Source organism: Clarias gariepinus, chromosome 2, assembly GCF_024256425.1.
Source record: "Clarias gariepinus isolate MV-2021 ecotype Netherlands chromosome 2, CGAR_prim_01v2, whole genome shotgun sequence".
Lineage (NCBI taxonomy): Eukaryota > Metazoa > Chordata > Actinopteri > Siluriformes > Clariidae > Clarias > Clarias gariepinus.
Genome location: NC_071101.1, coordinates 51,767,501 through 51,794,640, shown reverse-complemented (window position 1 = coordinate 51,794,640; position 27,140 = coordinate 51,767,501). Strand labels below are relative to the sequence as shown.

General features: G+C 45.7%; 3 protein-coding genes across 3 annotated transcripts; 2 read left to right on the top strand and 1 right to left on the bottom strand.

The window, feature by feature from the left end:
* The first annotated feature begins 4,146 nt into the window (after nucleotides 1-4,146).
* LOC128508975 (heparan sulfate glucosamine 3-O-sulfotransferase 5-like) lies at nucleotides 4,147-5,212 on the top strand. The gene is made up of 2 exons (XM_053480474.1): nucleotides 4,147-4,232; nucleotides 4,312-5,212. The coding sequence occupies exons 1-2, from the start codon at nucleotides 4,147-4,149 to the stop codon at nucleotides 5,210-5,212; spliced, it is 987 nt and encodes a 328-aa protein (XP_053336449.1).
* Nucleotides 5,213-7,870: 2,658 nt separating this feature from the next.
* LOC128517993 (histone deacetylase 2) lies at nucleotides 7,871-12,083 on the top strand. Its single transcript, XM_053491102.1, has 14 exons — nucleotides 7,871-8,029; nucleotides 8,717-8,829; nucleotides 8,934-9,051; nucleotides 9,142-9,216; nucleotides 9,303-9,441; nucleotides 9,749-9,890; nucleotides 10,065-10,157; nucleotides 10,246-10,354; nucleotides 10,454-10,594; nucleotides 10,686-10,794; nucleotides 11,042-11,172; nucleotides 11,307-11,462; nucleotides 11,617-11,674; nucleotides 11,813-12,083. Exons 1-14 carry the CDS (start codon nucleotides 7,975-7,977, stop codon nucleotides 11,841-11,843), a joined length of 1,470 nt encoding a protein of 489 aa, XP_053347077.1. The 5' UTR covers nucleotides 7,871-7,974; the 3' UTR covers nucleotides 11,844-12,083.
* A 1,109-nt stretch (nucleotides 12,084-13,192) lies between these two features.
* Nucleotides 13,193-16,262, bottom strand: LOC128539392 (myristoylated alanine-rich C-kinase substrate-like). The gene is made up of 2 exons (XM_053510669.1): nucleotides 15,872-16,262; nucleotides 13,193-14,940 (listed from the first exon to the last, which is right to left on the bottom strand). The coding sequence occupies exons 1-2, from the start codon at nucleotides 15,962-15,964 to the stop codon at nucleotides 14,161-14,163; spliced, it is 873 nt and encodes a 290-aa protein (XP_053366644.1). The 5' UTR covers nucleotides 15,965-16,262; the 3' UTR covers nucleotides 13,193-14,160.
* Between the last annotated feature and the right edge of the window lie 10,878 nt (nucleotides 16,263-27,140).

Genomic DNA, 27,140 nt, shown 5'->3' with positions numbered 1-27,140 from the left:
TGTCTGGCTTTCTCTCTGAGTGATGTTCCACACACACACACACACACACGGGACGAGTCACTCCCAAGCTCAGCCCTGATCGTTAAGAGTGAGTCATGTGACGTATCAGTTACCGGAGTGTGCTCTCTCTCTCTCTCTCTCTCACACACACACACACACACACACACACACACTGTCCCTCTGTAGAAGATGCGGATGGTCACAGGCTAGTCCCAGTGAAGTGGCGTGTCACGCTGCAGGTGATGAGGTAAGGCTTCTGATGTAGTGTAGTGGTGTAGACTCTCTGTACACTGTAGTGTTTCATTTAACTGAGAGGAGGCGGGGCTTGTGCTGACCTTGTCATTCACACATCAGCTGCATTCTCATCCTAACACCCACCATAACACCATGACATCATCACCATCCTCTCTCCGTGTCTATCCATATGGCCACACCCCTCATCTCTCCATGTCTATCCATGTGACTCCACCCCTCATCTCTCCGTGTCTATCCATGTGGCCACACCCCTCATCTCTCCGTGTCTATCCATGTGGCCACACCCCTCATCTCTCCGTGTCTATCCATGTGGCCACACCCCTCATCTCTCCGTGTCTATCCATGTGACTCCACCCCTCATCTCTCCGTGTCTATCCATGTGGCCACACCCCTCATCTCTCCGTGTCTATCCATGTGACTCCACCCCTCATCTCTCCGTGTCTATCCATGTGACTCCACCCCTCATCTCTCCGTGTCTATCCATGTGACTCCACCCCTCATCTCTCCGTGTCTATCCATGTGACTCCACCCCTCATCTCTCCGTGTCTATCCATGTGACTCCACCCCTCATCTCTCCATGTCTATCCATGTGACTCCACCCCTCATCTCTCCGTGTCTATCCATGTGACTCCACCCCTCATCTCTCCGTGTCTATCCATGTGGCCACACCCCTCATCTCTCCATGTCTATCCATGTGACTCCACCCCTCATCTCTCCATGTCTATCCATGTGGCCACACCCCTCATCTCTCCATGTCTATCCATGTGACTCCACCCCTCATCTCTCCATGTCTATCCATGTGACTCCACCCCTCATCTCTCCGTGACTATCCATGTGACTCTCCATGTGACTCCACCCCTCATCTCTCCATGTCTATCCATGTGACTCCACCCCTCATCTCTCCGTGTCTATCCATGTGGCCACACCCCTCATCTCTCCGTGTCTATCCATGTGGCCACACCCCTCATCTCTCCATGTCTATCCATGTGACTCCACCCCTCATCTCTCCGTGTCTATCCATGTGGCCACACCCCTCATCTCTCCGTGTCTATCCATGTGACTCCACCCCTCTTCTCTCCGTGTCTATCCATGTGGCCACACCCCTCATCTCTCCGTGTCTATCCATGTGGCCACACCCCTCATCTCTCCGTGTCTATCCATGTGACTCCACCCCGCATCTCTCCGTGTCTATCCATGTGACTCCACCCCTCATCTCTCCGTGTCTATCCATGTGGCCACACCCCTCATCTCTCCGTGTCTATCCATGTGACTCCACCCCTCATCTCTCCGTGTCTATCCATGTGACTCCACCCCTCATCTCTCCGTGTCTATCCATGTGGCCACACCCCTCATCTCTCCGTGTCTATCCATGTGACTTCACCCATCATCTCTCCGTGTCTATCCATGTGACTCCACCCCTCATCTCTCCGTGTCTATCCATGTGACTCCACCCCTCATCTCTCCGTGTCTATCCATGTGACCCCACCCCTCATCTCTCCGTGTCTATCCATGTGACCCCACCCCTCATCTCTCCGTGTCTATCCATGTGACCCCACCCCTCATCTCTCCGTGTCTATCCATGTGACCCCACCCCTCATCTCTCCGTGTCTATTCATGTGACCACACCCCTCATCTCTCCATGTCTATCCATGTGACTCCACCCCTCATCTCTCTGTGTCTATCCATGTGGCCACACCCCTCATCTCTCCATGTCTATCCATGTGACTCCACCCCTCATCTCTCTGTGTCTATCCATGTGGCCACACCCCTCATCTCTCCATGTCTATCCATGTGACTCCACCCCTCATCTCTCCGTGTCTATCCATGTGGCCACACCCCTCATCTCTCCGTGTCTATCCATGTGACTCCACCCCGCATCTCTCCGTGTCTATCCATGTGACTCCACCCCTCATCTCTCCGTGTCTATCCATGTGGCCACACCCCTCATCTCTCCGTGTCTATCCATGTGACTCCACCCCTCATCTCTCCGTGTCTATCCATGTGACTCCACCCCTTATCTCTCCGTGTCTATCCATGTGGCCACACCCCTCATCTCTCCGTGTCTATCCATGTGACTCCACCCCTCATCTCTCCGTGTTTATCCATGTGGCCACACCCCTCATCTCTCCGTGTCTATCCATGTGGCCACACCCCTGATCTCTCCGTGTCTATCCATGTGGCCACACCCCTCATCTCTTCTTGTCTATCCATGTGGCCCCGCCCCCTCAGCCCTCGTTGTCCATATTCATGCTGTTGATGTTTTTTTAGCGACTGTATATAAATCAGTGTGAGATATTTAAGTGTTAAAAGCTTGTGTGTGTGTATGTGTGTAATCTGTCTTTATGGAGTGCATTATGGTTAAGGTGACTGTAAGTGGTATGCTGTATTTTATAGTTTTATAACTCTGTACTGAGTCCGCTCTAAATTGCGCGCACACACAAACACACACACACACACACACAGACTGCTGTGTGTTCACATTCACACAAAGTATGTGCACCCCATCACAGTCCATTGTGTGTGTGTGTGTGTGTGTGTGTGTTTGTAACATGTCATAATCCTGTTTGTTTTTTGAGTCCATTAGTGAGATTAAAAAGTCAACCCCCATCAAACCACTGAACCACTGTGTGTGTGTGTGTGTGTGTGGGTGTGTGTGTGTGTGAGTGCGTGGGTAAGAGAGAGAAAGGGGTGTCCTTCAGCATAATTTAGCATTTTGATTAACTGGTTGTTGTTCTCTTAATATATAAGAGAGACCATCTTTCAGTCCATATCACACTATTGCTGTTCATTTATATCTAACCTCTGAGTGTGTGTGTGTGTGTGTGTGTGAGAGAGAGTGTGTGTTAAAAAGAGCAATAAAACAATAAAAAAGGAAATTAAATGAAACATGAAAAGGTAATAAATACAATATGCAATATACTGTACAACACCCCCTTGTGGCACAAAAATTGTTCAGAAGGAAGCGATGTTATCCACTGTCTCACTCGCTCTCTATTACACTTATTGTATACAGTATACAGGGTCGCGGGGGGCCTGGAGCCTATCACAGGGGACTCGCAGCACTAGCCGAGGTACACCAATGTGTGGCCAATTTATTGTGGGCCACACACACACACACACATATACACAAACATACACACACCGTAAACCTAATCTGCATGTCTTTGGACTGTGGGAGGAAACCAGAGTACCCAGAGGAAAACCCACCAAGCACGGGGAGATCATGTAAACTCAATCGAAACCTCAACCCTGGAGACGTGTAGAAACTATAGTGCTAAAAAGGTTATTCGCTGATTTATTAAAAACAATTAAAAATAGAAGGAGTAGACGGGTAGAAGGCGGAGAGAAAACCAGTAAGATGTGGTTCACTGTTGTTTCTATGGTTTGGCTGAAACCCAAAATTAAAAACAAAAAAATCAGTTTGTGTGTGTGTGTGTGTGTGTGTTTTCATTATATTAACCCAAAAGATTTTTAAGGGCAGTTTTACTGAACCTCAGAATTTATAACCGATAAGAATGCATTAACTGCACCACTCAGAGTGCTGCGTGTTGAATCCTGAAGCAGCTGAGATACTGAGTAAGAGACCTCACACCCAGTCAAACATCTAGAAACCTGCTCGTCTGAGTATTTGTACCTTAACTAACACTTCAGCCCTGAGGTAGTGTCTCAAAGCATGAAGTCCATCCAGTCTTCTAAACATAAGCAAATTACAGAAAATTAATATGATATCTATCAGTGTAGAGTCTCTTCAGGGTCGGAGTTACTGAACACATCCATGATAAACACAACCAAATTAAGCCAAAACACCGCCACCTACAGGTGTTTATTGTTTCATGCAGTAGATATTTTCACTGATGTGTGTGTGTGTGTTTAGATGCTTGATAAGAGGAGATGGTCTTGCTCAAGCAGCTTTTGCTAGGCAGCCTGGCGGCCGGGATTTTGCTCTACCTGATAACACACCTAGGTCATCAGGACAGGTGAGTTTTAACTCCGCCTACATTCCACATGTTATCGAACTGAACTTCTAACCTCAGCCTCTCCCTGCTCCCCCTACAGAGTACATCTAGTTTGTCCCTCTGAGAGCTCAACATGCCCTGCTGGCGGTTCAGTACTGCGTAAGCTGGGTGTGACGTATGAGCAACGCAGGAATGGAGTCGCGACAGGACGCCTGGTGCGGCAGCTTCCACACGCCATCATCATCGGCGTGAGAAAAGGAGGCACTCGCGCCCTGCTGGAGATGCTTAGCCTGCACCCTAAGGTGGTCAAGGCCGCACAGGAAGTGCACTTCTTTGACAGCAATAAGAATTATGCTCGGGGCTTCGACTGGTACCGCAGCCGCATGCCGCTTTCCCTGAACAGTCATGTGACTATTGAGAAAAGCCCTGCTTACTTTACTACAGAGAAGGTTCCAGAACGAATCTTTGGGATAAACGCGTCTGTAAAGCTGTTGGTGATCGTACGTGATCCCGTCATCCGTGCAGTCTCTGATTACGCACAAGTCCTGGAGGGCAAGCGGCGGAAAAACAAAACGTACCCAAGGTTCGAGTCACTTGTTGTTGACCAGGCCACCTGCAGTGTAAACACAAAGTACAAAGCTGTGAGCACCAGCGTCTACGCCAAACACCTGGAGCGCTGGCTTCTGTTCTTCCCGATAGAGCAGGTCCACGTTGTGGACGGAGATCGGTTGATCTCAGATCCTCTTCCGGAAATCCAGATGGTTGAGCGATTCCTGAACCTAACGCCTCAGATCAGCCGTGACAACTTGTACTTCAACTCCACACGTGGGTTCTACTGTCTCCGGTCTGAGCGGCGCCACGTCACAAGGTGTCTGGCAGGAAGTAAAGGCCGTGCACATCCGCACGTCCGCCCGGCTGTACTGGAGCAACTCAGAGTGTTCTTCCATCCGTACAATCAGAAATTTTACCAGATCACGGGAAGGTCATTCACCTGGCCATGAACACACACACACACAGTATAATAAATACAGTGAAACCTCGGATTGCGAGTAATGCAGTTTGCAAGTGTTCCACAAGACGAGCAAAGATTTTTTTTTTAAATTTATTTGGAAAACTCTAAACAAAGTCTTGGTTTACGAGTAACAAATATCATGTATCACACATGCGCTTCTTGTTATGATGCCGAGTGTCACATGATCACAACTGAGCCAACGATTCTCTCTCATGCGCTGCGGAATTGTGGGTAATCGTCTCCCCTGCTGGGTCTTAGTGCACGTCTTTCACTGGTATAATCAACATCCCTGCGCGCTTGTACTGTTTACTATAACACTGTAACCAAGTGTGTGTGCATAATTTTATATAGTTTATATTTTATAAATATTTAACATATTTTATTTTGTGTCTGTATGGGTGTGTGTACAGCGTGTGTGTAAAGCAAAAGCGAGTCTTAGTAGAGAGGTTAAAGATCCAACATTCCACACACAGACCCCTCCTACTTTCGCTTTCACACTAACACAGACACACACACACTCTTTCTCTGTGCTCTACACAGAAACACTGCTCTGTCGAAAGGGTAACTGGCAAGGGTAAGACGAGAAGGGGGAGAGGGGGAGGGGCTCCTTACTTTATCCTCACACACACACACACACACAGCGCCTGGAAACACTTATCTGTCTGGATTTATTTTCACTTTTTTTTTAAAGTAAAGTGCAGGTTAATTTGTTTTATTTTTACTTAATATTTTGTGTTAATAATTTTTATGTATATATTTTTTGGGCTGTGGAATGAATTATTTGAGTTTCCATTATTTCTTATGGAAAACTTTAATTTGCTTTCTGAGTGTTTTGAAATATGAGCCAACTTCCGGAATGAATTATGCTAGTAATTCAAGGTTCCACTGTATACTGTTTATTTTACTTATTTCTACAAGACTAGTCTGAACCTGATACACATCAAACTACAGGGAATCGAGCATGACTTCACTAAGAACTGAGGAGAACACTTAGCAGAACACAGAACAGGACACTGAGCAAAACATTGAAAAAAACACAGAGCAAAACACTGATTGTACTGAGCAGAACACTGGAGAACCCTGAGAAGAATTAACCTAGTTAACCCAGTGTAAGTATGTATCCAATGATGTAAACAATAAAGCACTTTTTGTAAGTCGCTCTGGATAAGAGCGTCTGCCTAAATGTAAATGTAAATGTAAGAACACTGAGCAGAACCCTGATAAGAACAATAAACAGAACACTGAGGAGGACACTAAGGATAACATTGAACAGAAGAACACTGAGAAAAACACTGATGAGAACATTGAACAGAACACTGAAAATAACATTGAACAGAACACTGAGGAGAACAATGAGGAGAACCCTGATAAGAACATTGAACAGAACACTGAGAATAACATTGAACAGAACACTGAGGAGAACAATGAGGAGAACCCTGATGAGAACATTAAACAGAACCCTGATAAGAACTCTGAGGAGAACTCTGAGAATAACATTGAACAGAACCCTGAGGAAAACCCTAAAGAGAACACTGATGAGAACATTAAACAGAACCCTGATGAGAACACTGATAAAAACATTAAACAGAACCCTGATGAGAACACTGAGGAGAACCCTGAAGAGAACACTAAGGAGAACTCTAAGATAACATTGAACAGAACCCTGAGGAGAACCCTGATGAGAACACTGAGGAGAACCCTGATGAGAACACTGAGGAGAACTCTGAGATAACACTGAACAGAACCCTGAGGAGAACCCTGAAGAGAACACTGAGAAGAACCCTGATGAGAACACTGAGGAGAACTCTGAGATAACATTGAACAGAACCCTGAGGAGAACCCTGAAGAGAACACTGAGAAGAACCCTGATGAGAACATTAAACGGAACTCTGAAGAGAACACTGAGGAGAACTCTGAGATAACATTGAACAGAACCCTGAGAAGAACCCCGATGAGAACCCCGAGGAGAACCCTGAAGAGAACTCTGAGATAACATTGAACAGAACCCTGAGGAGAACCCTGAAGAGAACACTGAGGAGAACCCTGATGAAAACATTAAACAGAACCCTGAGGAGAACCTTAAAGAGAACACTGATGAGAACATTAAACAGAACCCTGATGAGAACACTGAGGAGAACATTAAACAGAACCCTGAGGAAAACACTGAGGAGAACCCTGATGAGAAGATTAAACAGAACCCTGATGAGAACACTGAGGGAAAACATTAAACAGAACCCTGAGGAGAACACTGAGGAGAACCCTGATGAGAAGTTTAAACAGAACCCTGAGGAGATCCCTGAGGAGAACACTGAGGAGAACATTAAACAGAACCCTGATGAGAACACTGAGGGAAAACATTAAACAGAACACTGGGGAGAACATTAAACAGAACCCTGATGAGAACACTGAGGGAAAACATTAAACAGAACACTGATGAGAAGATTAAACAGAACACTGAGGAGAACATTGAACAGAACCCTGATGAGAAGATTAAACAGAACCCTGAGGAGAACACTGAGGAGAACATTAAACAGAACCCTGAGGAGAACACTGAGGAGAAGTGGGTTCACAGCTTCACAGCAGTATATTAACAGCCAATGAGGAGGCACGTTTGGCCCGCCTCCTTGACTTGCAGTAGCTCCGCCCTTCTATCTTTTTTCCCTCTCCGTTTCTTCAGTTCAACACACACCGCCTATACACACACACACACACATATACTACGTGTATTCGGTGTGTGAGGTGGTTAAAGTCATGGCGTTCACTCTGCACGGCGCGACGAAGAAGAAAGTTTGCTATTATTACGACGGTAAGCTTTTCCTCCTCACTTTCCTGGCCTATTAGCTTGGTTTATTAGCCTAGCCTAGCTTAGTTTACGTAGCGCAGCTAACAAAAGCGGCGTTTTTTAAATTCCACTCATATTCCGACGTGTAGTTCCAAATTACGAGCGGTTCGCCGAATGGGCTGCCAATCAGAATTACAGCCAATCACAGACGAGGATGAAGGACGGGTTCGCCAATGGGCACACAGAGGGCGGGCTTTTGTCTAATACGGGTAGAAGTAAAAAAAAAAAAAAGCCAAAATGGTTAACGGAAAATAAAGATTGTTAATGATTATTATTTAGAAATGATATCGGGGTGAATTAATTTAATTGTTAAAGTAATGTTAGGGCGGGTTTAAGCAGTTTAAAACCTTAAACGTTAAAGGAGTTCATTCATCAGAGTGTAATGTGTTAGCATTGATGCTAACGCAGTGAAGCTGAGGAGAAGCGATGCGCGAGGCAGTGACGTACAACACACAGCCTAATTAATATTAATGAAGGTGATTTATAAACAACTTTAAACAACATTATCAATAAGAATAGTCCCGATAATTAAGTTAAAAGTGCAGTGTTAAAGTATATTAAAGGGTTTTCTTCTAGTATGTTACTTAGACTACACTGAGGTAAATGACTGTGGCGTTATCTCTGTGTGTCTGTGTGTGTGTGTGTTTTCAGGTGATATCGGTAATTATTATTACGGACAGGGTCACCCTATGAAGCCTCACCGCATGCGCATGACACACAACCTGCTGCTGAACTACGGCCTGTACCGCAAGATGGAGATCTACGTCAGTCTCACACACACACACACGATTCACACATGTCATCACACTCAGACCTGCTCATTTATACTCTCTTTCACTCTGTGTGTGTGTGTGTGTGTGTGTTACAGAGGCCCCACAAAGCGACGGCGGATGAAATGACGAAGTACCACAGTGACGATTACATCAAGTTCCTGCGCTCCATCCGACCGGACAACATGTCTGAGTTCAGCAAGCAGATGCAGCGCTGTGAGACACACACACACACACACACACACACAATGTAGTGTATACTGCTCTGGCGTGTGCTAATCTGTCTCATGGTGTGTGTGTGTGTAGTTAACGTGGGGGAGGACTGCCCAGTGTTTGATGGACTCTTTGAGTTTTGCCAGCTCTCTACAGGAGGATCAGCAGGTCAGTGATGTCATCAGTCAGACACTCTGTATCACCTCAGGACAGTTTCTGAGTGTGTGTGTGTGTGTGTGTGTGTGTGTGTGTAGCCGGAGCAGTGAAGCTGAACCGACAGCAGACGGACATCGCGGTCAACTGGGCTGGAGGTCTGCACCACGCCAAGAAGTCCGAAGCGTCGGGGTTCTGCTACGTCAATGACATCGTGCTCGCCATACTAGAGCTGCTGAAGTAAGCCCCGCCCCTTCCTGACACATGCCACGCCCTGGGCTCTGTGTTGTAACTCAGTGATCGTGAGTTTTTACATTACGGCATTTGGCGGACGCTCAAATTCAAATTTATTTGTCACATACACAAACATACACAGTACGAAATGTAGTGAAATGCTCTTATCCAGAGCCACTTACATTTGTATCTCATCACACATCTGAGCAGTTGAGGGTTAACAGTGGCAACTTGGTGGTTGTGGGGTTTGAACCTGGGATCTTCCGAACCGTAGTCCAATGATGTGGATGTCACACGTTGTTTGTCCGTGCAGGTACCACCAGAGGGTGCTGTACATCGACATCGATATTCACCACGGTGACGGGGTGGAGGAGGCGTTCTACACCACCGACCGCGTCATGACCGTCTCCTTCCACAAGTACGGGGAGTACTTCCCAGGGACCGGAGACCTGCGGGTACACACACACACACACATACACACATATACACATGTATGTACACACTGGTGCGCAGTCATGCTGGAACAGGAAGGGACCGTCCCCAAACTGTTCCCACAAACACCACCTGTTTAACACAGCTATAACTATTACTTAGCACTAGTGTGTGTGTGTGTGTGTGTGTGTGTTTAGGACATCGGTGCAGGTAAAGGTAAATACTACGCTGTGAATTTTCCTTTGAGAGACGGAATAGATGACGAGTCGTACGAACAGATCTTCAAACCTGTGAGTACACACACACTCGCACTCACACACAGATGTTTAGTGTGTAAGGTGATAGATTAAGGCTGTGTTTTCCGTTGTGTGTGTGTAGGTGATGGCGAAGGTGATGGAGGTGTACCAGCCCAGTGCTGTGGTGCTGCAGTGTGGAGCTGATTCTCTCTCAGGAGACCGACTCGGCTGCTTCAACCTCACCATCCGCGGTAATGCACTCACTCTACTGTGTCTCTCTCTCTCTCTCTCTCACTGTGTGTGTGTGTACACTGACTGACCATATACCTGCCCCCCCCTTCCCCCCTCAGGCCATGCTAAGTGTGTGGAGTATATGAAGTCGTTTAATCTGCCGTTGCTGATGTTGGGTGGAGGAGGCTACACCATCCGCAACGTCGCTCGCTGCTGGACCTACGAGACCGCCGTCGCCCTGGATACCGACATCCCCGACGGTACTGTCTGTCTCTCTGTGTGTGTGTGTGTGTTCGTTCTGCAGTATTACACAATAAATGCTGAATAATATATTTGTGTGTGTGTCCACAGAGCTGCCCTATAATGATTACTTTGAGTATTTTGGTCCGGACTTTAAGCTGCACATCAGTCCGTCTAACATGACCAACCAGAACACACAGGAGTACATGGACAAGATCAAGTGAGAACCGTACACACACACACACACAGGAGAGAGAGAGTGTGAGAATAATCATCAGTCACTTGTAATAACCTAGAGTCAGGAGTTACAGCACAAACTTTAAGTGTAAAAGATCATGTGGCCTTTTATGTCCATATAAGGTTTTCCTGCCACGCCCCTTTACAACAGAGTTCATAAATAAAGTACACTCCTGATACAGACACGAAGACTACTGTGTGGGTGTATTATAGGTTGTGTGTGTGTGTAGGCAGCGTCTGTTTGAGAACCTGCGCATGTTACCCCACGCCCCTGGGGTCCAGATGCAGCCCATTCCGGAGGACAGTGTCCCAGACGACACCGCAGACGAGGACACTGAGGACCCAGACAAACGCATGTCCAGTATGCGGGACACACACACACACATTTATATAGCGGATAATCGTAGCTAGCATTATGGAACTGTAACCACATGTTTATTGGAATGTGTGTGTGTGTGTGTGTGTGTGTGTGTGTGTGTGTGTGTGTGTCCGCAGTCCGAGCGTCAGATAAGAGGATCGCGTGTGACGAGGAGTTCTCAGACTCTGAGGACGAGGGGGAGGGGGGGCGCAGGAACGTGGCCAATCACAAGAAGGGAGTGAAGCGGGCGCGGGGGGAGGACGACCGGAAAGAGGGGGAAGACAAAAAAGGAGGTACGACCATGATGTCATCTATTTACCGCCAGCCAATCAGACGGAGAACGCATCATCACTACAGTTGTTGTTATTGTTGTTGTTATTATCATTATTATCTGTTTGTGATCAGTGGTGTGTGTGTGTGTGTGTGTGTGTGTGTGTGCACATTTAGAAGTGAAGGAGGAGGAGAAGGCGAAAGAGATCAGCTCGGATAAACATGACTCGAAGAGGTACACACACACACAGTATTTCACCCATATTGAAGGGGTGAGGGGAAATACTGACTTAAGTGACTATTTTTTCTGATGTAGTTTTGTCATAATAAAAAAGAATAAGTGAGTCAAAAGGTGTGTGTTTGTGTTTGACAGCATAAAGACGGAGCCATCCAGCAGTACCTGAGACCACCAGCAGGGGGCACATTGTCTCTCTCACCCTCATTTTATTTATTACTTAAAGCTGTGTTATGAACCCCAGCAGGGGGTGCTGTTCATCTCTGACTCCCCCTCCATGTTTATTTCTTTTGTCTGTAGAGTGTGTGCGCGCGCGCGCGATACTGTGCGCGGAATATCATGTTAAAACGAACACTGAGCAATGATGTCATACTTTGAACTCTGATAATAAAGCTGTTTTATACTTTTCCTTCTCTGTGTCGGTGTGTGTTTTTTGTGGACGGTGATATTATGGGGTGTCCTACGGCATTGGCATGTTGCCATAGTGATGCTGGGCTTCACTCAGAATAAAATGGAACTACTCGGAGATGTAGTTATTACTGCTAGCTCGGCCACACACACACACACACACACACACTGTATTTGCATTTTCCTTTCAGTTGAGAAACCGAATCCTACCTTCTCCACTTACAGTTTAACGGTCAAACCAACACACTGTGTGTGTGTGTACATTAAGCTGTATGTGAAATATAACTTTGAATGACTCAATTTATACATTTGTATACCTGATAAATGTTATCATGTATTGTCAAGTGTTGGAACTAAGCAAAAGTAAAGGCACCCCTCCTTAAAGATCTTGAAACTTAACATATTGATGAGGGGGAAATAAGTTTGGTTGTGAGTGACGAATGTTTGTAGTGCTGATCGACGTCTTCAGGCAAAAACTCAAGACATCCGAGTCCTTAAAATGTTCTCAGTTCTTCATAATGGCCTGAAGGTGGCGTTCCAAACTACTCCCAGACTGGCACCTGTATATGTGTGTGTGAATGATCTGTCCAGTTTATTTAGAAATAATGATGGTGGATGACAGACGCGCTGCTCAGTAACAATGTCGCTTTGTGTTTAAAGTTAAATGTTAAACTCTTCTATTTGAAGTTCGTTTGTAGTGTTTAAACGCTGCATAAGTGACAAAACTAATGTTCCAAGGAACAGAATACATTTAATTACTCATTAAAACTTTTAAATGTTTTAAATTATAATAAAGAGGTAAAAATGTAGTATATACTATCAGGATATTTATAAAATTGTGATACTTTATATAGTGGAGATTTCCATCACTATTACTAAATGATGAATTTGCTCAAATCCAGGCAGAAGTTAGCTAGTTAGCATGTAACTGTGTATCCAACTAGATAATGTGTGTGTGTGTTGTGTCACATCTTAAACGAGTCTAATCTTCTGGTAACTGTGAAACGTCATCATAACACAATGCTAATGCTAGCGTCTCCCCACAGGAGTGTACTTTAACTCAGTGTGTGTGTGTGTTTAAAACATGTAAAATACGAGTCGGACACTCTGTGAAAGTTCAACATTTATTTAGCTTTAGTGTGCTCACAGAAACCCGAAACACCACGAGCAGAAACGTTCGTAAGCAAAAGGCCAAAATGACATTTCATCTTGAACTGATTAAAAGAAAACCTTCTCCAGTATTTACAAAGTGGAAAAGAGCAGACAGAGGAAACGCTACCATTCGGATAAAAGATTAAACCACAGTAGAAAGTGTCACAGCTTCAGTCAGGTGTTTTTTAAAAAAAATCCCTTAAAGACGAATTTAAAACTGTATTTATTTTACAAAAGCCTCAGAGCTGTGTGTGTGTGCCTGGACTCTCCTCACCATTTGTACAATAATCACAGTTAGAACCTCCCTCCTGTACATAATTACACATTAATTCCTGCCCGCGTCTGGCTCTGGCTCACACACACACACACAAACACGCGCGCGCTAAAAAAATACCAGCTGGGATGCAAAAAATTTCATCTTAAAATTTCTTTAGTGTTTATTGGTCACTTTTATTTTCTGAAGACTAAAAAACATATCTCTGGTGTTGGCCCCGCCCACTTCGGCCCCGCCCCATACCCAGAGGTCCCATGGATCAGTACTTTTCATTTGGATTCTGTTTTTTGTTTTGTTTTTTGTATAAAAAAATAAAATGGTCAATACTGAGTTTAAAAAAGGGCAGATTATTACCTCATTGTGTAAACTGGGTTTAGCCCCGCCCATCTGTTAGAGACAGGGGAGAGGGAGGGGCCACTTTGAATGAGATCACATGGAGAGGATTGTGATTGAAGACAAACAGGGAAGCGTCCTGAAGTGTGTGTGTGTGTGTTCGTTCGTTCAGCTGGTGTGTGTGAAATATCTGGATCAAAAGAGGCGGGGCTTAGGCTAAATTTTTATCAGACATGAGGTTTATGGCTGACTGCTTAATTTAGCCCCGCCCATTGACCGTGTGTGTGTGTGTGTGTGTGTGTGCGTGCGCATGTGTGTGTTACTCCTCTGCTCCAGCAGCAGACTCAGCGGACGGCGCTTCCTGTTCAGCCGGAGCCACTTCCTCTGCTGCGTCTTTGCTCGGCGCCTCCTGCTGGACAGGTGCTGCAGGTTCCTCTTCCACCTCTTTCTTTACTTCCTCCTCCGTCGTCGTCTTTTTCTCCTCTTCTACTTCTTTTGGTTCCTCCACCTTCTCCTCCTCTGGCTTTGGTTCCTCCGTCTTCTCCTCTTCCTCCGTTTCCTTCTTCTCCTCCTCCCCTTTGGTCTCCTTCTCTGCAGCTGCTGCACCTCCGTCCTCCTCCTGCTGCTTCTCCTCCTCCTCTCCCTTAGCCTTCTTCTCCTCCTCCTCTCCCTCAGCCTTCTTCTCCTCCTCTTCTCCTTCTTTCTTCTTCTCCTCCTGCTCTCCCTCAGGCTTTTTCTCCTCCTCTTCTCCTTCTTTCTTCTGTTCCTCCTGCTCTCCCGTCTGCTTCTTGCTCTTCTTAAAGGAGAAGCCACTCATCTTGAAGGACTTTTTGAAGGAGAAGCGCTTCTTCTTCTTCTTCGGGGTCTCCTCGCTGGTGGACGGCTTCTCGTCATCAGCAGGAGCGGCGGATTCATCCGCGCCATCTTTTTCCTTCTCTCCGTCTTCTCCCTCTTTCTCGGCAGGTGAAGCCTCAGCCTTGTCTCCGCCCTCCTCCTTCTTCTCCTCCTGCTGCTCTCCCTCGGGTGCAGTGCTGCCGTTCGCCTGTGCCTCCTCCTTCACCTCCGCTGCATCCCCGTTCACCTTCACGTGCCCGTTCTCCTGTAACACACACACACAGTTAGCACAAACACTGTACATGGACACACCACCGTGTGTGTGTGTGTGTGTGTGTGAGACTCAAACTGCACTGTAGAGATGACATCATTCTGTTGGGTACTCTTTATTTGCATACAGCCCCACCCACTTACCCCATGTGACCCTGGGCTGTGACTTCATTCCCACAAATATCCATTTTTGCTCCAGCTGTTATTCAGTAAGTGTGTGTGTGTGTGTGTGTCTGAGCTAATGAACATGCAGTCAGTAGTGTTGTGTCTGTAGTTTTCTAATTAAAGCTGCTGTTTATGGGAATGTCCACTCGGGGGCGCTAATCACTCACTCTAATGTGTTACAGGGTGACGTCATAGTGTTGATTAGGTTTAAATCGAGTTTTACAACTGAACTCAGCAACACACACACACCTCATTACCCATTTCAACAGATGATCACACACACTCATCATTCTTCATCCTGTGTGTGTGTGTGTGTGTGTGTGTACTGGAGACTGCAGTGGGGGCGGATGGCCGCCAGGCGGCGCTGCACTGACGGGGTTTTCCACTACAGTCCTCCCCATAAACGCACCATCATAAACACTGTGTGTGTGTGTGTGTGTGTGTTACAGGAGTGTGCTGTGCCCTGAGCCCCATCCAGCAATTAATTTAAAAATCCATTTCAATTAACGGATCTCATTAAAGCATGACGTCATTCACCCTGACGCGCGCGCAGGACGCGTTAAAGCTCCGTTTCTGCTCAAATCTCACAAAAGGACAAAAGAGCTGCTTACACACACACACACACACACAGAGAGTCCTGAGACACCCCGAGACCGGCCCCTGACTGTAGGCGCGGGTGAACCCCATCACACACACACACACACACTCCCCCTCCCCGTGCGGTACGCGGTCAGTGCGCGCGCGGGTGAAGGTGCTCTTACCTGTCCGTTGGATTTGGCGGGAGACTCCACCACCACCGCCGCCGCCGCCGCCGCCTCGCCCGGGGACTCCGCTTTAGACGTCTGCGCTCCCATCACTCCGCCTGTCTCACTCTCTCCGCCTGTCTCACTCTCTCTGTAACAAAGGACCCAGACACAAAGACACTCCGCGCGCGCTCTCTGTCTCGCTCCAAACTCTCAGTCCTCCAGTAAAACACTCTTTCACACACACACACTCTCTCACGCGCGGTGTCAGGAGTGTATCGCCCGCGTGCGTAAAGCGCCGGATGTGGATGTGAGCGCGGGATTAAATGCCCGCCGCGCGCGCGCCGCTCGAGCCCTCTCAGTGATGAGGCTGCAGCCCGGAGGAGAGAGTCCAACGCCCCAGAGCCCGGCCGCGGTGACGTCATGCGCTCCGAACCAGCCAATCCGCGCCTGGCTCACTCCGAGACGGGCCAATGGGAGCTCGGACTGGTCCTGAGGGGGCGGGGTCTCGACATCCAAAAGAAACAATAGAGCGCGAGACCCTTCGTTACTGAAACGGTGAAATCAGTCACTTCAGGCGGTAACGAGTTTAACTGCGATTCTACACACACACACACACACACACACACACACACAGACCTTCTGACGTCTCATCCTTGTTCTTTCATTAAACACTACTTTGATGTCTCTGTGTTTTATAAACCTTTTGTGTTGTTCACCTCAGATTTCTAAACTCCCCCCACCCCCCAAACAATCCAAGGGTTAGGTGTGTGTGTCCGTGTGTGTGTGTGTGTCCCATGTTATACACCAGCAAACAGTAAGTGTGTGTGTTTTTACCTTGTCCTGAATATTGCTCATTATATGGTTAATTAGGTGTTGAGTCAGAAAGCAGTGTCTCTCACACACACACACACACACACACACAGTGAACAAAAGGTGTAAAACATATCATGTAAATGCAAAGTATAAAATATCAAATGTAGTGTGTAACTGTGGAGCATAAAGCATATGTGTAAAGTGTAAAAAGAAGTGTGTGTGTGTGTGTGTGTGTGTGGTTTAAATGTAAACTGTAGATTGTAAATGTAGTGTAAATGTATACATTTACTGTACTCATAGTGTAAGTGTAAAATGAAGTGTAAATGTAGCTTAACTGTAGAATGTAATGTGTAAAGAGAGAGTGTAAACTAAAGTGCTAATGGAGTGTAAACTCTGGAATGTAAACGTAGTGTGTTAAATGTAGTGTAACTGTAGTGTGAATGTAGTGTAACTGTAGTGTGAATGTAGTGTAACTGTAGTGTAACTGTAGTGTGAATGTGAAGTGAATGTAGTGTAACTGTAGTGTGAATGTAGTGTAACTGTAGTGTGAATGTGGAGTGAATGTAGTGTAACTGTAGTGTAACTTTAGTGTGAATGTAGTGTGAATGTGGAGTGTAACTGTAGTGTAACTGTAGTGTGAATGTGAAGTGAATGTAGTGTAACTGTAGTGTGAATGTAGTGTAACTGTAGTGTAACTGTAGTGTGAATGTGAAGTGAATGTAGTGTAACTGTAGTGTGAATGTAGTGTAACTGTAGTGTGAATGTGGAGTGAATGTAGTGTAACTGTAGTGTAACTTTAGTGTGAATGTAGTGTGAATGTGGAGTGTAACTGTAGTGTAACTGTAGTGTGAATGTAGTGTAACTGTAGTGTGAATGTGGAGTGAATGTAGTGTAACTGTAGTGTAACTTTAGTGTGAATGTAGTGTAACTGTAGTGTAACTGTAGTGTGAATGTGAAGTGAATGTAGTGTAACTGTAGTGTGAATGTAGTGTAACTGTAGTGTAACTGTAGTGTGAATGTGAAGTGAATGTAGTGTAACTGTAGTGTGAATGTAGTGTAACTGTAGTGTGAATGTGGAGTGAATGTAGTGTAACTGTAGTGTAACTTTAGTGTAACTGTAGTGTGAATGTAGTGTAACTGTAGTGTGAATGTGGAGTGAATGTAGTGTAACTGTAGTGTAACTTTAGTGTGAATGTAGTGTAACTGTAGTGTAACTGTAGTGTGAATGTGAAGTGAATGTAGTGTAACTGTAGTGTGAATGTAGTGTAACTGTAGTGTAACTGTAGTGTGAATGTGAAGTGAATGTAGTGTAACTGTAGTGTGAATGTAGTGTAACTGTAGTGTGAATGTGGTGTGAATGTAGTGTAACTGTAGTGTAACTTTAGTGTGAATGTAGTGTGAATGTGGAGTGTAACTGTAGTGTAACTGTAGTGTGAATGTAGTGTAACTGTAGTGTAACTTTAGTGTGAATGTAGTGTAACTGTAGTGTAACTGTAGTGTGAATGTAGTGTAACTGTAGTGTGAATGTAGTGTAACTGTAGTGTGAATGTGGTGTGAATGTAGTGTGAATGTAGTGTGAATGTGGTGTAACTGTAGTGTGAATGTAGTGTAACTGTAGTGTGAATGTAGTGTGAATGTAGTGTAACTGTAGTGTAACTGTAGTGTGAATGTAGTGTAACTGTAGTGTGAATGTGGTGTAACTGTAGTGTAACTTTAGTGTGAATGTAGTGTAAATGTAGTGTAACTGTAGTGTGTAGAGAACATCAGAATTTAAGGTTCTGACCTAAATGGTAACAATCTTCACTTTTTTAGTGATAGTGTAGAACCTTGTGATCCTGGTGTCTGCACTAGAACCCCGGCCATAATCAGGTTCTGTCTAGAACACACACAGAGACACACAGCTGTGGTCCTGGGAGTCTGTGAGAAACAGGAAGTGGAAGTGAGAAAGGGTAGGTGGAATGAGGGGATGTTTGAGGAATTCTAATTATCTGTATCAGAGCACTCTCTCTCTTTCACACACACACACATACACACACGCACACACGCACAAACATACATGCACACTGAACTGTATCTTTACTAAGAAATTCTAAAAACCTGTGTCTGTATTTGTGCATGTATGCACACACACACACGAACACACACACACACACACACACACACACACACAGATGCAGAATGATGATGGAAATACAACACTAACACACATAGTAGTCACATATCTACACAACTTAAGAATAAAGACACACAAACAACAGTGACATATACCGACTTTACACACACACACACACACACACACACACACAGAGCTGCAGCAGCCCGAGGTCTAAAGGGAACCTGTGGTCTAAAGGGAACCTCCAACAGGAAGTGCACCAGCTCGTCTTCACTTCTGCTATCAGTGTGTTTGTTGTTCTGCAGTTAGTGAGTTGCCGTGTTAGCATTTCACTCTAATAAAAATAACAAGCTGTCTCTCTCTCTATCTGTCTCTCTCTCTCTCTCTCTACATGTCTGTCTCTCTCTCTCTCTCTTTCTTTCCCCGAATACGTGACTGTCTCTCTATTTGTCTCTGTCTCTCTCTCTCTGTCTCTCTATTTGTCTCTGTCTCTCTCTCTCTGTCTCTCTCTCTCTGTCTCTCTCTCTGTCTCCCTCTCTGTCTCTCTCTCTCTCTCTGTCTCTCTCTCTCTATAATTGAATTCAGGTGTTTCGATCAGGTCCCCAGTGACGAGCTTTACTTAATGTTTCAGCACACCAAGACATCTTGGACAATTCAGTGCACAAGGACTATAAGGACACGATGCGATGAGTTCGGTGTGGAAGATCTCGAGCGGCCCGAACACAAAGCCCTGACCTCAACCCGGCACCTTCGTGATGAACTGGATGAACTGGAGATTGTGAGCCAGACCTTCTCGTCCAACATGACCTCATAAACACTCTGCAGGACGAATGGACACGAATTCACACAGAAACACACCAACGTCTTGTGGACGTCCCTCACAGGAGAGCGTGAGCACGTCCAACTGGAGGACCGACTCCATACTGAAGTGTGTGTGTGTGTGTGTGTTCACAATGTCACTGTTTCTCTACTCTGTATATCTGTCTGTCTTTTTATACCTGCAGGTCCTTTTATACTCATCTGTCTATCTATTCCTGTCAGTCACTCTTTGTCTCTCTCTCTGTCTCCTTCTCAATACCCATCTGTCTTTCTGGATTCCTGTCTCTCTTCCTATACCTGTCTGTATTTCTCGAGTCCCTTGTGTCCCCATCCATCCGTATCTCTGCCCTCATATTGTCTGTCTGTCTGTGTGTACCTGTCTGTGTGTACCTGTCTGTGTGTACCTGTCTGTCTCTCTCTAAATGATTCCCGTCAGTCAGTGACCCGGGGAACGGTGCCGCACGTCTGTGTGTATTGAGCTGAAATGTGGACAGACAGTAAAAGCGTGACTCTGATGAAGTCAGATTCTTTTTTGCAATGCAAATTGTACACAAACTCAGCAGACACACGCTAGAAGTGAAACATGACGTCTTTCTCCCAGACGACAAGCGAAAAGGCATTTTCACTCACAATTACCTTCAGGGAACTCTAAGACACGGGAGAGGAGTTAAGAGGTCTAAGGGAGAGTCTAAATCCGTGGAGTCGGAGTCAAACCCGAACATTATCAGGACGGTCACGTGACAGCCGGAACTCCGTCTCGGTTCTGCACGACTCCGGGTCGGACTGTGACAGGTCTTACCACCAGGTCTGGTCACAGTCCTGTCTCCGTCCTACATTTCTGAGCGTATCTGAGGACAGATGGTCCCTAACACCCCCTCCTGCCCCTCACACACACACACACACACACACACACACACACACACCTGACTGTACGTTATGCTGACTTTGCTGCAAATGTGTTATGTTTATATGTACACAGTGTGTGTGTGTGTGTGTGTGTGTGTGTGTGTGCGTGTGTGTGTGTGTTTCTTTCTCCTGCAGTTTCTAGGCAACAACCCAGTTTGTAGTTTGATAATCCTCAACACACACACACACACACACAAAGACTTCTGATAAACACGATTTCACTTCCTGTTTATTACAGAAATGTTGCTAGTGTTGCTCAGAAACAACGTCTCAGTGTGTGTGTGTGTGTGTGTGTGTGTGTTTATTCCATATACAAGCTGATCAGAATTACAAATGATTTACATCACAACGGGGAGGACAGTTTGCATATCATTTGCCTCCCCCACTGTGATTGGCTCAGGGTTGCAATCTGTATACCGTGATGTTAGCTGCAGCGCTATAATAAGCTAACGTTAGCTAGCAAACCCCAACCCTGTTTAACCCTGTCACCAGGGGGCGGTGAGTTTTAAATCCCGGTGCAGGCGGACCAGACTTCGTGTCTGTCCTGTCAATCAGAGCGTCTGTCAGCAGGCGTGTACCAGACCAGCGGCGGTGAGCTTCAGGTTAATGAGGTCAGAATCGACTAGGACTAAAAACTTGAAAAAAAAACTTTTCATGCAAAATAGAAAACAAATCTCTTCCAGGGTTCCCACAGGCAGGCACGCAAGGTCCTACAACCCCAGTCCAGGACTATCCATAACCTCGGGGAAGTGTTGGATATCAACTAACACGTAGGGTCCTAGCTAGTGTGTAGGGCTCCGTGAGGTTTGTTCCATGAGAACAGTGCGGAGTGTGTGTTTGCTAACCAGTCTTCAATTCAGCTTTACATACATCAATAGGTTTTTAGCCTGGACTTGAATGCAGAAATGCATTATGGGTATGGGTTGAGTTGATTACCACTAACGTGAGCAGCATGGCTAGCTAATGGCTTACTGCTCTGATTATTTATGTAAATAAAGCCATTCTATGTAAATAAACTTTCCCATATTTGTATTTATTCACTAACAAATTGAGAATATTTATCTATTTACTTCTCATGTTCACTTTAATTATTCGATAAGCCAAATAAGTTTAGGGATTTCGTTGGGAATGAGTGTGGAAAAATAAAACAGAGCTTTACTGAAGGTAAATATGTAAATTAGGGCCAGGTTGCATGCAAAAGACGCCGGGTCATATGCAAATGAGGCCCAATCATATGCAAATGAGGCTCTAAAGCGCACCGTCAGATCTTTGAGCGCTCGAGCTCACACACGTATTTGTTTGAGTGATGTTAAACACCCTCTGTCCCCATCAGCACCTCCCTGCAGTGACACACAGCGCGCCCTTCACCGTCAGTTAGGGGGCAGTGACGCTCCCTTCTTAGGGCTCATTAGGAGGACAAACGGTTTGTCACCAACGCTGAGTTTGGTATCAGATTGTAACATGATCAAGTGTTAACAGAACACTACTGTGATGGGCGTGGTTAGGGTAATAGGATGGCTAGGGTGGGGGTGGAGCTTCATTCCGCCTTGTTCTCCCTTTTAGTGTCTTACTGTCCTGTCTTACGCTCCCTGTCCTCAGCACAGTCAAGGTCTGAACCACATCGCTATGGAAACGGCTCCACAATGCTCAGAGAAGTGCTGATGAAACAAAGAGAGAGAGAGAGAGAGAGAGAGAGAGAGGAGAAGAAGAAGAAAGATGGATGTGAGTTGATGTGACCTGTGGAGTGACTGTACCCTCTCTCTCTCTCTCTCTCTCTCCCGGATAACTCCTGCTGCACCGCTCCTCTCTCACCATATGCTCCTCCACTCACTGCCAACCATATGCTCTGTCTGTCTGTCTGTCTGTCTGTCTGTCTACTTACACACTCCTCAGAGACAGAGTTAGAGAAACTCCGCTGTGCCAAACAAAGACACACAAGCACACGCACGCGTGCACACGAACAGTGTGTGTGTGTGTTTGTGTGTGGACCCATGTTGATGCACCACCTGTCCAGCAGAGATCGCAGTCCTCATAGTATCCATGATTGTTGCCATGACAACCTTGTGGTTTCAGGTTTATCTGCTGTGTACCTTGACTGCATGCAGAACTTCCATCTCTCACCTTCTACATCCTTCAGCCACTGCAGGCTTTTTGTGAAAAACATAACACTCCCAGTCAGGACGTTGACAAAATGTTGACTCCTATCCGTTATCACCCAGATGAGGATGGGTTCCCTGTTGAGTCTGGTTCCTCTCAAGGTTCCTTCCTATTACCATCTCAGGGAGTTTTTCCCTCAGCACCGTCACCCTCGGCTCGTTCATCAGGGACGATCTGATCATTCTGATCTACGTTTTTTTGTTTGTTTTTTATTGACATGATTTTTTATAGAATTTATAATATGATAATAATAAATAATAAACATAAATAATATAAATAATATAATAAACATAATATAAATAAATAATAAACATAATTTTTATATAAGAATTCTTTTGATTTTTTAAATACATTTTTATGGATTTTATAGAATTTTATAGAATATTTTATACACAGTGACCACTGTAAAAACCATTATATATGCAGATGCATCTCAATTAATTAGAATATTATCAAAGTTTATTTATTTCAGTAATTCAATAAAAAAAGAGAAACTCAAATATTATATAGATTCATTACACACAGCCTGATATATTTCAAGTGTTTATTTCTTTTAATTTGATTATTATGGCTTACAGCTAATGAAAACCCAAAATTCAGTATCTCGGAAAATAAGAATATTGTGAAAAAGTTCAACATCCAAGCACATTAATAGAAAGTTGAACGGAAGGTGCAGAAGCAACAGGGATAACTGTGGCCTTGAGAGGATTGTGAAACGAAGCACGTTCTAGAATTTGTGGAGATTCAACAGGAGTTGACTGCAGCTGGAGTCAGTGCTTGAAGAGCCACCACACACAGACGTACCCAGGATGTGGACTACAACTGTCTTATTGCTCGTAACTCTTGAACTAGAGATGCCGTCAGAGGTGTCTTACCTGAGCTAAGGACAAAAAGGACTGGACTGTTGCTCAGTAGGCCAAAGTGTTGTGTGCAATGGTCCAGACATAAATTATAAATATATAGTGCAAGTGTGTATGAATGTGTCCATAGGGTCCATGATTGTCCAGTCAATGTTGGGAGTTTAAAAAAAGGGTATTAGTCCTGTATTGTGTTGTGATTGAGAGACCGTATCGCCTGTGGGAAGAAGCTCCTCCTCAGTCTCTCTGTGTTGGTCTTCAGGGAGCGGAATCGCTTTCCTGACCTCAACAGAGTGAACAGTCCATTGTTGGGATGGCTGAGGTCCTCCACCATCTCCCTGGCCTTGGTCCAGCACCGCTTGGTGTAGATCGAGTGCAGGTCAGGGAGCTCGGTGCGGATGATCCACCCTCTGTAGAGCTCGTCTGTCCTGCATGGTGCTGTTCCCGAACCAGGTCGTGATGTTTCCCATCAGGATGCTCTCTATGGTGCAGGAGTAGAAATTTAGCACCTTCTAAAAGAGGTTTATAGAACTACAAGGAGTCAGATGACTGAACACCTTCACACCCCACTACAGCTCTCTGTATTTATATTAAATATAAGATAGAAGCTGACTTTCATGTGTGAGGTTCTTCATCAGGAGAATCAGTGGAACATCAGGATAATCCCACAGGAGACCAGCACCTGAGACGGATACTAGACGTGATTGGAGACCTGAAACTGATACTAGATGTGACTGGAGACCTAAGACTGATACTGAGACTGATACTAGACCTGAGCCTCATAATAGGCATAAAACTATTCCTGAAACTTGACCTGAAATTGGACCTGAGACTAAAGCTGGGCCTGACACTGAGACTTGGCCTAAGACTGAGACTGGGCCTGAGACTGAGACTGGGCCGAAGACTAAAGCTGGGCCTGACACTGAGACTTGGCCTAAGACTGAGACTGGGCCTGAGACTGAGACTAGGTCTGAAACTGAGACTGGGCCGAAGACTGAAACTGGGCCTAAAACTGAGACTAGGTCTAAGACTGAGACTGGGCCTAAGACTTAAACTGGGCCTGAGACTGAGACTAGGTTTAAGACTGAGACTGGGCTTAAGACTAAGACTAGGTCTAAGACTGAGACTGGACCTGAAACTGAGACTAAGTCTAAGACTGGGACCGGGCCTGATCGCACTCTACACAGTGCAGATTTATTGTTTAATTTAAATTCTGCTGAGCGCTCGGGTCTGAATGTGATCCAGTGTGAGAAATCATAGCAAACAGGCTAACACAGTAGTACAGCCAAAGTGGTGTCGTTTTACACTCTCACTCACCTACACTCTCTATCTCACTCTCTCTCTCTCTCTCTCTCACACACACACACACACACACACAGTTAAAGATTAGAAGTTGCTAAACATGTTTGCTCCTGCTCCTGTTGGCTTTCAGTCAAGTGACTCATTATATTCTGTATTCAATTCAGAGCCTGATGTGTGTGTAAACTGAGACACACACACACACACACACACACACTCCTCTCATTCTCTCTCTTTTCATGCTACAATTCAATTTTAGCTTTCAAGGCAAAAAAACAAATCAGTGGGTTACTCCCTGTCCACACACACACACACACACACACACAAAAGGGGTTCAGTATGCTGACACTCCCTCTCTGCTGTTTGTTATGTGCTGCTCTATCTCTGTGTGTGTGTGTGTGTGTGTGTGTGTGGGCAGATGGCAGTGAATAGGGGCTGACACTCCCCTGTCTGTCTGTCTGTAAATGATGATGCATATAATAATAATAACAATAATCTGATTGACACTCTAAGCCACGCCCCCTATCTCGGTGTTTTTGATGGTGATGTTAGTGTGTCTTACAGAGTCAGAAGACGATCTGATCATCTGATTCACATACACACACACACACACACACACACACACACACACACTTCAGTAGTCATTGTGATTGTGTGAAGCTGCTTTGCGACAATAACAACTGTTAAAAGTGCTGTACAAATAAAACAGAATTGACACCTTCTCAAATCAGAGAGCACACACACACACACACACACACACACACAGAGAAGGAGGAACACACATGTAAATCATTAGTCATGTGAGTCAAGTCAGAAAGGTCACATCATCAAGTCAGGCTCCCACACTGTGTGTGTGTGTGTGTGTGTGTGTGTGTGTGTGATCTATAGATGTCTGTTCTAAGCAAGTGGTCTCTAATTATGACTTTCAGTTCCAGATAAAAGGAACTTTAGCATAAGACACACTCAGCAACATTAAACCAGAAACACACACACACACACACACACACACAGTGAGTTTTATTTGTGTGACTGCAGTGTAAGCTTCAGGGGCGCTGTGTTTGAGGTGAGCTCTGCAGCTCTGTGTGTGTGTGTGTGTGTGTGTTTGTGTTTGGCTGTGTGTGTATCACTCCCTCACTCACACACTCCATCACTCCCTCACTCCCTCACTCTTACCTCAAACTTACACCCCCTCACTCACTCACTCTCACAGACTCTCTCTCACCTCTCACTCCATCACACTTATTTCCCTCACTCCCTCACTTGCTCTCACCTCTCACTCACTCACTCACTCACTCACTCACTCTCACTCACTCCTTAACTCACTTTCTCCTTTACTCTCACCTCTCACTTACTCACACACTCTCACCTCTATCTCACTCTCTCTCACTCACTCACACCCCCTCACTCACTTACTCTCACTTACTTCCTCACTTACTCTCACCTCTTACTCACTCACACTCACTCACTCCCTCACTCTCACTCACTTCCTCACTTCCTCTCACCTTTCACTCACTCACTGTCACTCCCTCACTCACACCCCTCACTCCCTCACTCTCACTCACTTCCTCTCACTTACTCACTGTCACTCCCTCACTCACACTCACTCACTCACTCACCCTCACTCACTCACACCCCCTCTCTCACTCACTCACACCCCCTCACTCACTCACTCTCACTCACTTCCTCACTTACTCTCACCTCTTACTCACTCACACTCACTCACTCCCTCACTCTCACTCACTTCCTCACTTCCTCTCACCTTTCACTCACTCACTGTCACTCCCTCACTCACACCCCTCACTCCCTCACTCTCACTCACTCCCTTACTCACTCTCACTCCCTCACTCTTACCTCTCACTCACCCACTCTCCCTCACTCACTCTCACCTCTCACTTCCCCACACTCCCTCACTCTCACTCAATCACTTCCTCACTTACCCTCAACTCTCACTCACTCACTCACTCACTCACTCCTTAACTCACTTTCTCATTTACTCTCCCCTTTCACTTACTCACACACTCACACACTCTCACTATCTCACTCTCACTCCCTCACTCACACCCCTCACTCACTCACACACATTCTCACCTCTATCTCACTCTCACTCCCTCACGCACACCCCTCACACACTTACTCTCACTCACTTACTCTCACCTCTCACTCTCACTCCCTCACTCTCACTCACTCTCACCTCTCACTTACTCTCACCTCTCACTCACTTACTCCTTAACTCACTTCCTCCTTTACTCTCACCTCTCACTTCCCCACACACTCTCACCTCTATCTCACTCACACTCACTCACTTACTCTCACCTCTCAC

What these genes read in the sequence shown, in the direction of transcription:
- LOC128508975 (XM_053480474.1), top strand. Translation starts at nt 4,147, where the DNA reads ATGGTCTTGCTCAAGCAGCTTTTGCTAGGCAGCCTGGCGGCCGGGATT. An exon ending in CACCTAGGTCATCAGGACAG is followed by an intron (nt 4,233 to 4,311) that starts GTGAGTTTTAAC and finishes CTCCCCCTACAG; the next exon opens with AGTACATCTAGTTTGTCCCT.
- LOC128539392 (XM_053510669.1), bottom strand. Translation starts at nt 15,964, where the DNA reads ATGGGAGCGCAGACGTCTAAAGCGGAGTCCCCGGGCGAGGCGGCGGCG. An exon ending in CCGCCAAATCCAACGGACAG is followed by an intron (nt 14,941 to 15,871) that starts GTAAGAGCACCT and finishes TGTGTGTTACAG; the next exon opens with GAGAACGGGCACGTGAAGGT.
- LOC128517993 (XM_053491102.1), top strand. Translation starts at nt 7,975, where the DNA reads ATGGCGTTCACTCTGCACGGCGCGACGAAGAAGAAAGTTTGCTATTAT. An exon ending in GCCATACTAGAGCTGCTGAA is followed by an intron (nt 9,442 to 9,748) that starts GTAAGCCCCGCC and finishes TTGTCCGTGCAG; the next exon opens with GTACCACCAGAGGGTGCTGT. An exon ending in CAGGGACCGGAGACCTGCGG is followed by an intron (nt 9,891 to 10,064) that starts GTACACACACAC and finishes GTGTGTGTTTAG; the next exon opens with GACATCGGTGCAGGTAAAGG.